Here is a 16,485-nt window from a genome sequence, read left to right on the forward strand (position 1 = left end):
CAATGGTGAACATCACTATGTTGATCATATCTACTATATGATTCACGCTCGACCTTTTGGTCTCAGTGTTCCGAGGCCATATCTGCATATGCTAGGCTCGTCAAGTTTAACCCGAGTATTCTGCCTGTGCAAAACTGGCTTGCACTCATTGTATAAGAACGTTGAGCTTATCACACCCGGTCATCACATGGTGTCTCGGCACGACGATCTTTGGCAACGGTGCATACTCGGGGAGAACACTTGTACCTTGAATTTTTTTAGTGAGAGATCATCTTATAATTCTACCGTCAAACAAAGCAAAATAAGATGCATAAAGGATAAACATCACATGCAATCAAAATATGTGACATGATATGACCATGATCATCTTGCGCCTTTGATCTCCATCTCCAAAGTACTGTCATGATCTCTATCGTTACCGACATGACACCATGATCTCCATCATCTTGATCTATATCAATGTGTCGTCACATGGTCGTCTCGCCAACTATTGCTCTTGCAACTATTGCTATCGCATAGCGATAAAGTAAAGCAATTATTTGGCGTTTTGCATCTTATGCAATAAAGAGACAACCATAAGGCTTCTGCCAGTTGCCGATAACTTCAACAAAACATGATCATCTTATACAACAACTTATATCTCATCGCGTCTTGACCATATCACATCACAACATGCCCTGCAAAAACAAGTTAGACGTCCTCTACTTTGTTGTTGCAAGTTTTACGTGGCTGCTACGGGCTGAGCAAGAACCGTTCTTACCTACGCATCAAAACCACAACGATAGTTTGTCAAGTTAGTGTTGTTTTAACCTTCTCAAGGACCGGGCGTAGCCACACTCGGTTCAACTAAAGTTGGAGAAACTGACACCCGCTACTCACATGTGTGCATAGCACGGCGGTAAAACCAGTCTCGCGTAAGCGTACGCGTAATGTCGGTCCGGGCCGCTTCATCCAACAATACCGCCGAACCAAAGTGTGACATGCTGGTAAGCAGTATGACTTATATCGCCCACAACTCACTTGTGTTCTACTCGTGCATATTACATCAAAGCATAAAACCAGGCTCGGATGCCACTGTTGGGGAACGTAGTAATTTTAAAAAAATTCCTACGCACACGCAAGATCATGGTGATGTATAGCAACAAGAGGGGAGAGTGTTGTCCATGTACCCTTGTAGACCGTAAGCGGAAGCGTTAGCACAACGCGGTTGATGTAGTCGTACGTCTTCACGATCCGACCGATCAAGTACCGAACGCACGGCACCTCCGAGTTCTGCACACGTTCAACTCGATGACGTCCCTCGAACTCCAATCCAGCCGAGCTTTGAGGGAGAGTTCCGTCAGCACGACGGCGTGGTGACGATGATGATGTTCTACCGACGAAGGGCTTCGCCTAAGCACCGCTATGATATGACCGAGGTGGATTATGATGGAGGGGGGCACCGCACACGGCTAAAAGATCCAAGGGATCAATTGTTGTGTCTCCAAGGGGTGCCCCCTCCCCGTATCTTAAGGAGTGGAGGAGGAGGAGGGTCAGCCCTCTCTATGGCACGCCCTAGGAGGAGTCCTACTCCCACCGGGAGTAGGATTCCCCCCTTCCAAGTAGTAGGAGTATGAGTCAAGGAAAGGGGAGAGGGAAGAGAAGGAAGGAGGGGGCGCAGCCCCTCCCCCTAGTCCAATTTGTACTAGGCCTTGGGGGCGCCCAGCCTCTCCTCTCTCTTTCCCCTAAAGTCCAATAAGGCCCATATACTCCCCGGCGAATTCTCGTAACTCTCCGGTACTCCAAAAAATACCCGAATCACTCGGAACCTTTCCGATGTCCGAATATAGTCATCCAATATATCGATCTTTACACCTCGACCATTTCGAGACTCCTCGTCATGTCCTCGATCTCATCCGGGACTCCGAATTACGTTCGGTACATCAAAACACATAAACTCATAATATAACCGTCATCGAACTTTAAGCGTGCGGACCCTACGGGTTCGAGAACTATGTAGACATGACCGAGACACGTCTCCGGTCAATAACCAATAGCGGAACCTGGATGCTCATATTGGCTCCTGCATATTCTACGAAGATCTTTATCGGTCAAACCGCATAACAACATACGTTGTTCCCTTTGTCATCGGTATGTTACTTGCCCGAGATTCGATCGTCGGTATCTCAATACCTAGTTCAATCTCATTATCGGCAAGTCTCTTTACTTATTCCGTAATACATCATTACGCAACTAACTCATTAGTTGCAATGCTTGAAAGGCTTTAAGTGATGTGCATTACGGAGAGGGCCCAGAGATACCTCTCCGACAATCGGAGTGACAAATCCTAATCTCGAAATACGCCAACCCAACAAGTACCTTCGGAGACACCTGTAGAGCACCTTTATAATCACCCAGTTACGTTGTGACGTTTGGTAGCACACAAAGTGTTCCTTTGGTAAACAGGAGTTGCATAATCTCATAGTCATAGGAACATGTATAAGTCATGAAGAAAGCAATAGCAACAAACTAAACGATCAAGTGCTAAGCTAACATAATGGGTCAAGTCAATCACATCATTCTTCTAATGATGTGATCCCGTTAATCAAATGACAACTCATGTCTATGGTTAGGAAACATAACCATCTTTGATCAACGAGCTAGTCAAGTAGAGGCATACTAGTGACACTCTGTTTGTCTATGTATTCACACATGTATTATGTTTCCGGTTAATACAATTCTAGCATGAATAATAAACATTTATCATGATATAAGGAAATAAAAAATAAATTTATTATTGCCTCTAGGGCATATTTCCTTCAGGTTGGCACCTAACGGCCACTGCTACCCGGAGTAATTAACCAAAAACTACTACTATCTAGGTATGTATCTCAAAAAACTACCACTTTTTTATTTTGTCTTTAAACCTACCAGTTGGATGCTAAAAACCCGATTATGACATGTCTGACCCACAAGTCAGTGCTGACATGGCAAAGTAGCCAACTCCATTAGCTCGACCGTGTAACCCAGGTCTGGCCCACAAGTCATGGCTGTAGCTGGCGTGCCGTGCCTCTGGCACGCTTTAGCCCAGGCTAAGCCTGGCCCATCTGGCCAGGTTTGGTCTCGTCTTCCTCGCCTCGCCTTCTTCTCCTCTCAATCTCGACCCAATCATCAGTCTAGCTAGCTAGGGTTTTTGCCCCTAAACCAAGACCCCCTCTCTCAGCTCTCGCGCCCGCTCGACCAGCGCGGATGGGGAAGGACGGGAAGGGGAAGGAGGCCAAGGGGAAGGGCAAGCAGGCGGCCGGCTCCTCCGACGACGCCGGAGGCGCCAAGGGAGGCAAGGGCAAGGGCAAGGGCGGCAAGGGCGGCGACGACCTCGGCACCTGCACCTTCGTCAAAGGTATCACGGATCCCAACCGTCGATCCCGCGAGATTAGGATGAGAATCTTAGGGTCGCGTAGGGTGGGGGGAGCCGGGATGCTCTGTGGCTAGATTCGCCTATGATGCTTCGTTTCAGAAATTGGCAGGGCTGTGAGGTCGAGATTAGATGCTTGAGTGAAGGCTTACTGGATTTGGATATTGTTTTGAAATTGTGTCCTCTTTTGTGCTAACTGTTGCGTTGCTGTCCTGTGCTTGCAGCTAGGCACGTGTTGTGCGAGAAGCAGGGGAAGATCAATGAGGCGTACAAGAAGCTGCAGGAAGGCTGGTTGGACAACGGGGACAAGGTCCCTCCTGCTGAGTTTGCCAAGGTGAGCGGCAGATTGACAAGCCCTCGTCAATCCATCTCAGCTTTTAATGTATAGTATGCTTAAAGGAAGATGCTTGAGATTAGTCAGGAATTGACTGAACCTCAGATTATCAGTGAAATTCACTGTCTGCAATTTGCTTTTCCCACACATTTTTCACCTGCTTTTGTTTACGAGATGTCATTCAGGGCTCTATGATTTACCTGCATTTAGATAAAACGATCCAAAAATGTGTTACATGTTTTATTTCATGTATGCTTCTAACCTCTTTGGTCATGGTACCTGAAAGTTGGATTATTTGTCACCTGTGTTGAATTCATATAGCCTGTGCGCTAATTTAGTAATTTCTTTGTCTATTGAGAAGCGCAACTAGTGTTTATGTGAAGCGAGTAAAAAATTGCTTAATTTATCTTGTTATACATGTTGATATTGTAGCCTGAGATTGGGCTCTTTTGTTATAGTTGACCCCTTGATGGGGCAAAAGGTGCTGGTGTCAAAATTCGCCAAACATGGTTCTAGAACTGGCATATATAATTAGTACTGCCTAGTGTTGATGCCAATTCCAGACTAGTAATAGGCCTGATCATCCGGGTAGCTAATCAAAGGACTATACCAGAGGACCTTGAGAACTTTTACTAAGTCAGGATCGAGCTGTTCTCATTAAGAAACGGGTATAACCAACAAATTCTCTTTTTTTTGCTCAGATAATACTTTGTAATACTGTCTCGATTGTGCAGAAGTTGGAATAAATCCCTCTGGTGCATAGTCTTGTAAGCAAATTGGGTTTTTTGAAACTTGAAAACTGGCAGGCTAAGATATCTAGTAATATACTTACTTGTGTTGCCTGTAAATGCTGGATCTGTGAATATCTGTTACAATTGGTAAATGCTACTCCCTCCGTCCCATAATGTAAGACGCTTTTTGACACTAGACTAGTGTCAAAAAGCGTCTTACATTATGGGACGGAGGGGGTAATTTATTAAGTCTGCTGAGAGCAGGTGTTAGTCATAGTTGTGAATGCACCTTCTGTGAGGTTTGTGAATTACTAAGGGCATGCCTGTGCTACCTGGTCCAGTTATGTACAGGACATCAAATGGAAAACTATCTACCTAGAAAATATACCTTCATTTTCAAATTAATATTCTGCTGTGTACAGTACAATTCTTAAACTTGTTGCCTGTAGACTGTATGCTGTATTCCGTACGCTATTAAATACCATGAATAATATTTCATTTGACTTACGTAGCTGTTTTTCTGATACTTCAGGTAGCCCAAGAATTCTCTGAATGCCCATCAGGAAAGAAAGGTGGGGATCTTGGATGGTTCCCGCGTGGCAAAATGGCTGGTCCTTTCCAGGAGGTTGCGTTTAACACACCTGTGGGAGCTACTAGTGCACCATTCAAGTCTACGTATGTCAACTGTCACCGTTTCTCTTCCATATTTGGCTTATAGATCATGCAAGTAGCAAATCTCCTTTGGACTAATACTTCGGATGCTATATTACTTATTTATGGATAAAGAGAAATGCTCAGATCCTAGCCTGGATTATTACCTGAAGATGTTTGCTCCTTTAAATTCTGACTAATCATCTAGCTATTTCCAAATACTTACACAATGTCTGTTTGCTCCTATTCAGGCACGGGTACCACTTCATCCTCTGCGAAGGCAGGAAGAACTGATATGAAAGTATGCTTCAGGTTTGGAATGCAAGCACCTTGGGATAATGTGGGATGCAAATGCCCCCCATTAGTTGTCTGTTGACTCAATAACCGTTGTGCCTGGACATGTACTCAAGCTACTATTATGCTGTCCCAAACCAGAGTGGCTCGGAAAATGTGCTTGCTACAAGTAACCTGATATGATATACAGTATGTGTTTGGGATAAGCTGAGATTTAGCTTGTGTTCCTCTTTTACGGTAAAGAAAAGAGAAAAAAGAATGCGTTCCTTTTGGGTGGCCATCAGTTCAGCGGATGCTCATCTCTATTTAGCATTGTTGAATGGGTCCCTTTGCGCTTTGTTGGAGGGTAATGGAAGTATCTTTATAAAACGATGCTACATACTGAAAACCTGTGGAAGCTAGGAATTTGAAGTGTTTTCTTATCTTATAAAATTGATGAAGGTTCCGATTCTTGCAACGCCACTTGGTATAGGAGAAGCATGTTCGCTCTACATTACAATGTCAAACTAAGTTGCATTTGCACAGCTAGCGAAAACAAGTTCTGTATGAAAATGAATAAACGGATCACATTGGTTTTATCCCGCCCAACCACATTCTTCTCGCCTCCTTGCCGTAACTACTGGTGCATGTGCAATGAATGCATTCCTTACCAAGAAAAAACATGTTCATCCTAGTAGTTAATAGGAGAAGTGTCAAAATAAATCTATATCTATACCAATATAAAAAGACTCAAATGGGCAGATCCAAACCATCTCGACCGTCAAATCATGTTAGCTAGCGGTTCAAATCGCTTCAAGGTTGAGCACCAAACACATTTAACGCTCTAATTGACCGTCAAATCATGTTATCTAGCGGTTCAAATTGCTTCAAGGTTGAGCACCAAACATGTTTAACGCTTTAATTACCCACCACTATCATTGGTTATAAACATGTTTTGACTTAATGCTATCCTTTGAAATCTGTCATGTAATTAATATCCTACCATTCTCGTGAAAAAGTAATTGATATCTTATCAAATACCAACGTGCAACAGATATATCTTACCTAATATAACGTGCAACTAATATCTTACCTAATATAAATGTGCATTGCACGTACATTATTACTAGTAAATAATAAAAGTCTAGTGATGTACTACTAATAATGAACGAATTATTTTCTTTTGGCACATGATATAAAGATTTAGTTTGCTGTATGGAGAAGAGTCATTAACATATGCAAAGTTCCACATAGAATTTTTGTTGATTTTTTTGACATTTCAAAAATAATTTTTGCGAGCAGGAGCATGTGCACCTGGGAGCCAAATTAAATTTTGTATAAAGTATTTTATATACAACACACGGTAGTATATAGGACATGAGGTAACTACCCCATGTATTTTTCCTTCGAATATAGGGAGGCAAAGTGTCAACTGAAATCATAACTTTGTGGATGTTTCGAGATGAAAAACCTTCAAATTAGAGCCAACCATTGGTTTGGTAGTTAGGAACACACGCTTAACGATGTGTGTCCTGAAAATAATTTATTTTTCTACTCGACAGTCGAGACAACGCTTTTATTGGCACGAGACTGACTATTTATGAGAACTTAATATTTATTTGCTAATTAATAGCATTGCATGCAATGAACTAAACAATGCATGTCGTGTTTGGTAGTCTCGAGTTATTGAAAGCATGTACGCCCCACATATCTTATTGGTTGATATGCCAAGAAACAAGAAACGAGATGGGAGTTAATGCATCGCGCCTAAGTGTTTTGGGATTATTTGGTTTTCATAAGGTGACTTGTACACCTAGACGGAGGGAGTAGTCGGTAGTCATATGGGTCTACAATGCGCACATTATCTAAAAAAGTCAAAAAAATTAGTTAAGGCATTTGCTTGTCTGAAAATGAAACTTGCATCGGTCGATTTCACTTGTAGGAGAAGATGACAGGACACAGGCGGAGGCGGAGATGGGGGCGGCGCTAGTGGCAGCAACGTCCTAGCGATGCAGAGTTGGAGCGACCTGCAGCCGACATCGATACAACTGGCAACAACGTCGACGAGGGGAGTCAGAGGTTGATGGGTGACATGTATAGGGGGCTTGCTGGCACCGGAGAAAAGGTCACACTTAGAGTGATGGCCAAGGGCGGTGGCAAACCGGTGGAGCTGGCAGCTTGGAGAAGGCGAGGCACGCGCGACATCGCCGTTGACAGACTGCCCAACCCACTTCGAAGGGCGACGGGAGGGCGAGGATTGATAATAGCAAGAGGAAGAAGCTCCGACGAAATGTGACTTGCACGGAAGAAGAAAAAATGAGACAACTTACATACAGGTCCAATAATTAGCTAACATACACATCAAAAAAAAAAAACTCCCTTCGTCCCAAAATAAGGGGCTCTTCGGACTTTCTCCACTCTCCAACTCCACGCCAGAGTGGAGCAGGATCTAGTTCTAATTTGAGGAGTGGTTGAAAGGGTGCTCCACCGGCTCCGCTCCGCTGCAATTTGCCGAACAGGGCTAAGTATCTCAACTTTGTACTAACTTTAATATAAAATTATATTAAAATTGAGAAACTTATTTTGGGATGGAGGAGTAGCTAACATAGAAGTGGTAAAAAGGTGCAAAATGCTGTTATTAGTTGATCACACTGCAGCTCGGGCCCAGCACTAATCATATCCACTCCCGCCATTTACACAATAAAACCAACGGTCGTCGTTTCCCAATCCAAACAATCACATCCTCCGACCTCCGCAACCCACGTCGCGGTGCCCGTCTCCTCCCCGCGCGCCATGGCAGCTCTCCACCACCTCGTCCTCCCGCCTCGGCTCCTCTCCGGCCACGGACCCCCTCCCGTACTCCGCTTCTCCAGGAGGCCGAGGCCCCTCCTCCACCTGCTCCCGCGCGCGGCCGCCGCAGCCACAAGGGCATCGGCGGCAGCGGCGACGGCGGTGTCCGCGCCCTCGGACGCCGCGCTGCAGAACTTCCGTCGCTGGCTCTCTTCCCAGGGTGCAGACACGGGCTCGGTGGCTCCGGCGGTCGTGCCGGAGGGCCTCGGCCTCGTGGCGGCGCGGGACCTGCCCCGCGGCGAGGTCGTCGCCGAGGTGCCCAAGAAGCTCTGGTTGGACGCGGACGCCGTCGCCGCCTCCGACCTCGGCCGCGTCTGCGGCAGCGCCGGGGACCTCCGCCCGTGGGTCTCCGTCTCGCTGCTCATCCTCAGGGAGGCTGCGCGCGGAGGGGACTCGCTGTGGGCGCCCTACCTCGCCATCCTCCCGCGCCAGACCGACTCCACCATCTTCTGGTGAGGTGACGCTGATGTGTTTGATGAAATGTCTTTGCTGCTTCTGCACGGCCTCGTATTGCGCGTTCTGATGCTTTCGAGTGGTTGCTTCGTGCCTCCAGTGCAGGTCAGAAGAAGAGCTCTTGGAGATACAAGGTGAGCGTGCAGTGCAAAATTCCATGCCTTCGCCGTCGAAACTCGATCTTCGATCTTTTGTGGATTAGTAGTTACCTGATGGAGTTGTAATTAACTTTGTATGCTTTTGTCCTTTGCTTTTCAGGAACACAATTGCTGAGCACAACGACGGGTGTGAAAGAGTACGTGCAAAGCGAATTCGATAATGTTGAAGCCGAGATCATAAACGCGAATAAAGACCTTTTCCCTGGTACTATAACATTTGATGATTTTCTATGGGCATTCGGAGTACTAAGATCAAGGGTTTTCCCTGAGCTCCGTGGAGATAAGCTTGCCCTCATACCATTTGCTGATCTGGTAAGATCTCTGAACTCAAAACATGCCTACATTGGTCTGACGTTGCTTATTCAAAAGGCTCCCGGTCAATTCTCCTTGTGTCAATGGGCATCCTTGTAATTTTAGTGATTAAGTTGTCATGCTACCTGTTGGAATATATTTTTTGTTAGAGATTACTTGCCTATGCGTTTTTCCTCAATACATGATGCAATTCTGAATATTATTCAGTTATAATCATTTTGGTACTTTGCCAAATCAGATAAATCACAATGGTGATATTACCTCAAAAGAATCCTGTTGGGAGATCAAAGGAAAGGGCTTTTTAGGCAGGGATACTGTGTTCTCTTTGCGAACGCCAATGGAGGTTAAATCTGGAGAACAGGCATGCATCAACTTATATTACTTTTGTTATATGTAATGTAATACTGTATTTGCCAAGATCTTTCATAACCAGCAGTTTTAATGATATACGTTGACAGATATATGTTCAGTATGACCTGGACAAGAGTAATGCTGAATTGGCACTTGACTATGGGTTCACTGAAGAAAACTCGTCAAGGGACTCGTATACTCTGACGCTGGAGATCTCTGAATCTGATCCCTTCTATGAAGACAAACTTGACATTGCAGAGCTAAACGGAATGGGGGAGACCGCATACTTCGATGTCGTCCTCGGTGAATCTCTTCCTTCTCAAATGATTACGTACCTACGATTACTTTGTCTTGGGGGAACAGACGCATTTCTCTTGGAAGCCCTCTTTAGAAATAAAGTTTGGGAGCACCTTGAACTGCCTGTGAGCCGTGACAACGAGGAATCAATATGCCAAGTCATCCAGAATGCCTGCAAATCTGCTCTTGCTGCTTACCACACCACCATAGAAGAGGTGAGCCTGCTAAAAAAAGAATGCTATTCACTTTCATCTTATTTGTTGGTTACCTCCTGATTAGTCTGATAAAACATGCATAAAATATTCAGGATGAAGAGCTATTGGAGAGAGAAGATCTGCAATCAAGACAGCAAATTGCCATTGAAGTGAGAGTGGGTGAAAAGAAAGTACTGGAGCAAATCAATGATATTTTCAAGGAGAGGGAGCAAGAATTAGATGACCTTGAGTACTACCAGGAAAGGAGGCTCAAGGATCTTGGTTTTATTGGTGACAATGGTGACATTATTTTCTGGGAGTCCTAGGGACAGATTGTACCATCCTATTTTTGCAACACCAGACTAATTTGAAAAGAAAAGAAAAAGATGGGTTCACACATTATTAACAAGTGCGATTAAAAACTGATTTCTGTGCCATAATCAATAAAACAGAGTGATTTTTTTATCAAATCACTATCAACATTCAAATTTCAAACAAATACAAGATTGTCAATGATAATTCTACCAGGCACTACATAACTTCATTAATAATCTCATAAATATAGGAGACCATCTTTCACATCTCGCATGTGGCAGCAAATTTGACTATCAGCAGCGAAGCTGTACAAATTATCTATGACTAAGGTGATATGGATCATATCGTCCATTATAGTCCTAGTGCAGCATGTGCTGCACACTTGCATCTCCGTCTCTACTCCAAGCTCGGCTAGCTCAGAACACAAGCAATTTGTATATCAACCCAGCACAGAAGCGGTTTAGCGTGCTAGATCCATTATAGTCCTAGTGCAGCATGTACTGCACACTTGCATCTCCGTCTCTACTCCGAACTCGGCTAGCTCAGAACACAAGCAATTTGTATATCAACCAGCACAGAAGCGGTTTAGCGTGCTAGATCGCATTACTGTCAATCGGTCATTTGCTACAGCTGGGCTTCAACTCTAAAGCTCTGTTCATTATAGCCATCTGTGTTTCTTTGAGAAAGCTTATAATCATCTTGTGCAGCTTCTATTAATCAACATATCATCTATAAGGTACAGGACTTCCCTTAGTTTCCATTTACAGAGCTGGTGGTCCAAAATGATCCAAATTAATGTGAAATTGGCTGAACCTTCATTTACCTTGAGAAGCAGGTTCATTTTCTCCAAAAAAAAACCTTCGTTGAAACTCATATGTGAAGGGCTATTGAGATGGCAAGCCCTCAGTTCTGTCCCAGATGTAGCAGAATGGTTCTTCATTGTGTGACTGACAAGTCACGGGGTTCGCGATCTGTGAACTGGGCTTCTGTGAAAGTTCTCTCAAGCCTTGATTCTAGTCAGATGAGCCAACACTTATGTTTCAACAGTTTTGAGATCATTTGATGCATCCCTTGACCAAATGTCAGGACAGACTGTCATGGGTTTAACACCGACTTTAACCATATCAGCATAGAGCATCATGGCATTCAAGACATAGCCAAGCATGCACTGTCCACGGATCAGTAGTGAGTAAGTGAAGCTATCAGGCACCATACCAGATTCTCTCATGCAAGAGAAGAATTTACCAGCTTCACGGTATTGGCCATCTAAATAAAGACCATATATCAAGGTCATGTATGTCACACTGTTTGGGATTGAATGGTCTTCCTCAGTTGTGGAGTTCGATAAACAGGTATGAATGTCAGCATGCTTCTTCTGCCCTGAGTGCTTCATGAAGATCATGACTGCATCTTGAATCCTATTCTCTCTGCAGAGACCATCAACAAGAACCGACACTGTGACTGAATTTGGAGAAATGCCTTTCTCCGCCATCTCCTTCTGTAACCTAAAAGCAGCATTGATGTCACCATCCTTGGCATGGCCATGAATCAGAGCCGTGTATGTCAACACATTAGGTTCAACCCCTTTGGCTATCATCTCCGTGTATATAGCCATTGCTATTTCCATCTTCCCTTTCCTTGAATGCCCATCTATCAAGGAGGAGTAGGTCACCACATTGGGCTCAATTCCAACCTCACTCATTATTGTGCATGTTGCCAGGGCTTCAGCTAGATCTCCATTCTTGCAGTACTCATCAATTAGCGCGTTGTATGCAGCAGCATTAAGATAAACACCAGATTGCTGCATTGCTTCAAGAAACCTGGCCGCTACCTGCACTTGACCTCCCGAACAGAGGCCTCTTACAATTATGCTGCAGGTGAACTCATCTGGGCACAAACCTAGGCGAGCCATGTCCTCATAAACTGTTAATGCTTCTTGTGAATCACCAGACCTGAAAGCTCCATCAATCAAGCTGTTGTACACGGGCACGGTGGGAGCAACTCCATACCTGTGCATGTCAAGAAAAATATTTTTCGCATCACTTATTCTGTTCACCTGGAAGAAACCGTCAATCAGCGTTGTAAAGATCACAGCATTGGGAACGAGACCACTCTTCAGCAGTTCCTGGTACAACGTGAGTGCCCTCTTGACACCATCTCTCTTGCAGTGGCTGCTCATCAGCGCATTGTATGTGTAATGGTTGGGTCGCATCCCTGTTTGCTTCATGGTAAGGAACAGCCGCTCAGCCTCGGCGATGCAGCCCTCGTCACAGAGTGCGGATATCATCGTCGAGTAAGTGACCACATTTGGACCAATCCGTCTCGCCGCCATCTGCTTCCAGACCTCCCGAGCCTTGGCCACAGCGCCCTCATGCCGGCACGCGTTGATGAGCGTGTTGTACGTCACCACGGTCGGCGCCATCCCCCGGCTCAGCATTTCGTCGAACAGCTTCCAGACGCGGTCGAACCTGTGGGCTCTCACCAGCACGTCGAGGACCGCGTTGCAGGCGGGCAGCGCCGGCAGCGTCGGCAGGCGGTGGAAGACGGACAGCGCCTCGTCGTGGAGCGCCATCTGGGAGAGAGCGATGACGAGCACCCCGAGCGCGGGGCCAGGGGAGGTGGAGCTGGAGGCGAGCGCGGCGAAGGCGGCAGCGCCCGGGCGCGCGCCGGGGGAGGAGGCCTGGACGAGGGATTTCGTCAAACGGATGGCGTGCGCGAAGTTCTTGGCCGCGGCCGAGCCGTGGACGGCGGCGGCGAGGTGGGCGGCGCGGTCCCTTGAGGTGGCTGGGGTGGCAGCGGCTACGGCGGCGGCGGCGGAGGACAGGCAGCGGTGGCGCGTGGCGAGGGGCCGGCGGCGGGAGGAGAGGATGAGGCGGAGTGGTGGCGAGAGTGGCATGGGGTTGGCATTGGCGAGGCGGCAAATCTGTGCTGCTCTGCTCCTGTTCGACTGGGAATTTGACTGCCTGGGTTTTCTCGGCGAGCTCGTTGATGCGGTTGGGCAAGGAGCATTCAGCAGATTCAGGCCAGATTCAGCTCGATGCAGTTTTTCAAAAAAAGCTCGATGCCGGTTTTTTCTTTAAAAGAAAAAAAACTGGCTCGATGCCGTTAGTCTAGCATGCAAGAGGCCTCATAGGACCGGCGTAGTAGAACGACAACTAGTGCTGATGAAGAGTAGCGTAGATCAGAAGGATCCAACATGAAAACACACGAATGTAGATGAAGTACGGTCAGATCCGAGCAAATCTATTAAGGACATCTTCACACGCCTCCCAATAATGCTAGACACATCATCGGGATCTTCAAGGAGCCTCCGTCGTCTCGTCTTTCTGAATAGGACATGAACCCTAACAAAACTTGAATAAACATTTGAAAACAGAGCCCTTCCGCCGGCAAGGGCCGGGATCCACCGTGCCGCCATGGCCTTAAGGCAACCGGGGACGAGATAGACCGGCGACGGCGCTGCGGGAGGCAGAGGAAACAGAATTATCGTTTTAACACGCAAACACTCATACACTCACCCCTATGAACACACATACGCATACCTTGTCCCTATAAACACCCTCGAGATTGAGATAACATATCATCTTGAGATTGAGAAAACCGTCACATACGTCTTTGTAGACGACCGAAAAGTCTTCTCTCACTGAACGCAAAACGCCGGAAGGCCTGGAACAAATTAAGAGAAATGCAAGCACCAGTGTCAAGTCTAGCACTTGAATCATGGTAGGCTGGCGATACCACTGTCATCCTAACCATTCAACCACATATTATTTCACAATCATCATGTAATTGTAATTGTTAGTACAATGATTTTGACTGAAAAGACCAGTCTAACACAGTTGTCATTCTGTCCTCAATCGCTATATAGTATTTTTAGTATGCTTTAAATCCAATTCGCGAATCTTCATATTTGGACGTTGCGCGACATGATATAACGTGTTCTCCATCTGCCCAAATATTGACGTCATGGACATTTTAGGGCGAGCGCCCCCTTTCGCCACCATCCACATTCCCACACTGTCGCCTTTTGGTGCTATCTTCATCACCCAGACTGCCTCAATTTAGATCCGGTCGTCTCCGTTGAGCCATTTTTAGACCCCCCCCCCACCCCCACCCCCATGCTTCGCTGCAACCCCACGCCTTCTCCCTGCCGTTTGGCTGCGCCACCCCTTTCGTTGTGCAACTTCAAGGTGTTTGACGACTTGCACAGAGGTAAAAACTTTCATATATTTGATTTTTCAAAATGATTTATCTCTCTAACCGTGCGTCCAAATCACCAACCATTTCTGCCATTTCATTTCTCGTGTTAAGATCTTTAAAACTAGATTCGTCCTTCAAAAGTCTACTGGTCATGCTTCAAAGCTGTACTAACCTGTGTTTCAAAACTGTACTATCTGTGTTTCATTTTTGGAAAGCATGGTTTGTGCTTTCATGCGAGAAGCACAATATCGTGCTTCACTTTTGAGGAAACATAGTTGTACTTTCACGCAAGAGGCACAAAAGACAATAATTCTATTGATTACTTTGCATAATCTGAAATTTCTTCATAATTATTTAGCACATATGAATTGGTAAATGCATCATTATGTCAAAGCATAAAGGAGGATATATCTTAACTATTTATCCATGGTGCCATCTTGAAAACTATTTCTTGAAAGAGGAATATTATTCATACATTCTTGTAGAATATATAATAAGAAATATATCCTAACTATTTTGAAAGAAGCTGAGTTTGTCATTCACACACTCATGTAGAATACTCCTTCTGTGTCGAAGTAATTGAAGTTTTAGGATTGTCTTATGTTAAACTAATTACAGTTTGACAAAATTTTATGGGAAAATGTGCTAAGATCTATAATGTCAAATATATAAATACTACTTCCTCCGTCCGGAATTGGTAGATACATCTGTTTGAGCTCAACTAATTTCGAACGGAGGAAGTAACTAATTTCGAACGGAGGAAGTACTAAAGAAGAGTTTGTTGGTTTCGCTTCCATCCCTTCCATCGATATGTGTCCCCTCTCATTGATTTTTTTTTCAAACCACACGATAACCTCTATTAATTCTTTTTCAAACCGCCGCCCCACCTCCTTGTTTTGGGAAAAGAAATCGCTTGCAAAGCAATCAACATAAATCAAACAAATTGTCAGTAGCAAGAAATCCTTGCAAGCAAACAACAAAATTAACTCACATGGTTGCACATACACAATCTCAATCACATCATATCTTTCATTACCGTTAACTATATATGGAATCCCTCCCCACCACATATCTCAGCATCAACCCAATTAAAATGCTCCTACGTTGAACTACTATAATAAAGTTGCCTCGTTGCAACACACGGGTATATTTAGCTAATATATACTCCCTCCGTCCCAAAATAAGTTATTGAGAAAAGTATACTTTCCGTCCCTTAACTTTTGTCCAAGTCTAGATTTGGTCCCTCATCTTTGAAACCGGACAACTTGCACACCCAACTACTGAAACCGGACAAGATTCATCCCTGGTCTCGATTTTGAGCGGTTTTGGTGCTGGCTCACCCCGATTTTGACCGGTGCTAACTTAAATACGTGTATATCTTTCAAATATGTGAATCTTTTGAATTCATGTACCTTTTTCAAATCTCCGTACTTTTCACGTTTGCGTAAAATTTCAAATTTACATACCTTTTTGAAATCCGCACTATTTTCAAATCCACGTACTTTTTCAAGTTCACATAATTTTCCAAATCCGCATACTTTTTCTAGTTCGCGTATTTTTCTTAAATCCACGTACTTTTTTCATGTTCGTGTACTGCTTTCAAATCCGTGTACTTTTTTAAATTCATGAACTTTTACAGAAAGTACACAGAATTGGAAAAAAAGCACTTGAAAATGGTATGCAGACCTGAATAAAATAAACGGATTTGAAGAAAGTACGTGAATTTGAGTCAAAACACGGTCAAAACCGGCAAAAGTCAGCACCAAAACCGGTCAAAACCGTGTCCAGGGACGAACCTTGTCCGGTTTTAGTAGTTCAGGGTGCAAGTTGTCTGATTTCGGAGTTGAGGGACCAAATCTAGACTCTGCCAAAAGTTAAGGGACGAAAAGTATACTTTTCTCTAAGTTATTCAACGTCATAATAAGTACATTTCATAACGAATCTAATGTGACAAATCTAGGGTTATAGATGT

The 16,485-nt window shown here is 44.8% G+C and overlaps 2 protein-coding genes across 2 annotated transcripts; both read left to right on the top strand.

Annotated features, from left to right (window-relative positions):
- Positions 1 to 3,062: 3,062 nt before the first annotated feature.
- Positions 3,063 to 5,684, top strand: LOC119301749 (peptidyl-prolyl cis-trans isomerase NIMA-interacting 4-like). Its single transcript, XM_037578733.1, has 4 exons — positions 3,063 to 3,379; positions 3,619 to 3,728; positions 4,992 to 5,134; positions 5,362 to 5,684. The coding sequence occupies exons 1-4, from the start codon at positions 3,229 to 3,231 to the stop codon at positions 5,402 to 5,404; spliced, it is 447 nt and encodes a 148-aa protein (XP_037434630.1). The 5' UTR covers positions 3,063 to 3,228; the 3' UTR covers positions 5,405 to 5,684.
- Positions 5,685 to 8,124: 2,440 nt separating this feature from the next.
- Positions 8,125 to 10,404, top strand: LOC119301750 (fructose-bisphosphate aldolase-lysine N-methyltransferase, chloroplastic-like). Its single transcript, XM_037578734.1, has 6 exons — positions 8,125 to 8,685; positions 8,792 to 8,820; positions 8,945 to 9,156; positions 9,395 to 9,517; positions 9,615 to 10,019; positions 10,112 to 10,404. The coding sequence occupies exons 1-6, from the start codon at positions 8,177 to 8,179 to the stop codon at positions 10,322 to 10,324; spliced, it is 1,491 nt and encodes a 496-aa protein (XP_037434631.1). The 5' UTR covers positions 8,125 to 8,176; the 3' UTR covers positions 10,325 to 10,404.
- Positions 10,405 to 16,485: the final 6,081 nt, after the last annotated feature.

This window comes from Triticum dicoccoides, chromosome 5A (genome assembly GCF_002162155.2).
Source record: "Triticum dicoccoides isolate Atlit2015 ecotype Zavitan chromosome 5A, WEW_v2.0, whole genome shotgun sequence".
NCBI classification, from domain to species: Eukaryota; Viridiplantae; Streptophyta; class Magnoliopsida; order Poales; family Poaceae; genus Triticum; species Triticum dicoccoides.

Excerpts from the sequence above, each read along its gene's own strand:
- LOC119301749 (XM_037578733.1), top strand. The coding sequence starts at position 3,229 with ATGGGGAAGGACGGGAAGGGGAAGGAGGCCAAGGGGAAGGGCAAGCAG. Across the intron at positions 3,380-3,618 it reads CACCTGCACCTTCGTCAAAG|CTAGGCACGTGTTGTGCGAG; the intron begins GTATCACGGATC and ends CTGTGCTTGCAG. Across the intron at positions 5,135-5,361 it reads AGTGCACCATTCAAGTCTAC|GCACGGGTACCACTTCATCC; the intron begins GTATGTCAACTG and ends GCTCCTATTCAG.
- LOC119301750 (XM_037578734.1), top strand. The coding sequence starts at position 8,177 with ATGGCAGCTCTCCACCACCTCGTCCTCCCGCCTCGGCTCCTCTCCGGC. Across the intron at positions 8,821-8,944 it reads AGAGCTCTTGGAGATACAAG|GAACACAATTGCTGAGCACA; the intron begins GTGAGCGTGCAG and ends TTTGCTTTTCAG. Across the intron at positions 9,518-9,614 it reads AGGTTAAATCTGGAGAACAG|ATATATGTTCAGTATGACCT; the intron begins GCATGCATCAAC and ends ATACGTTGACAG.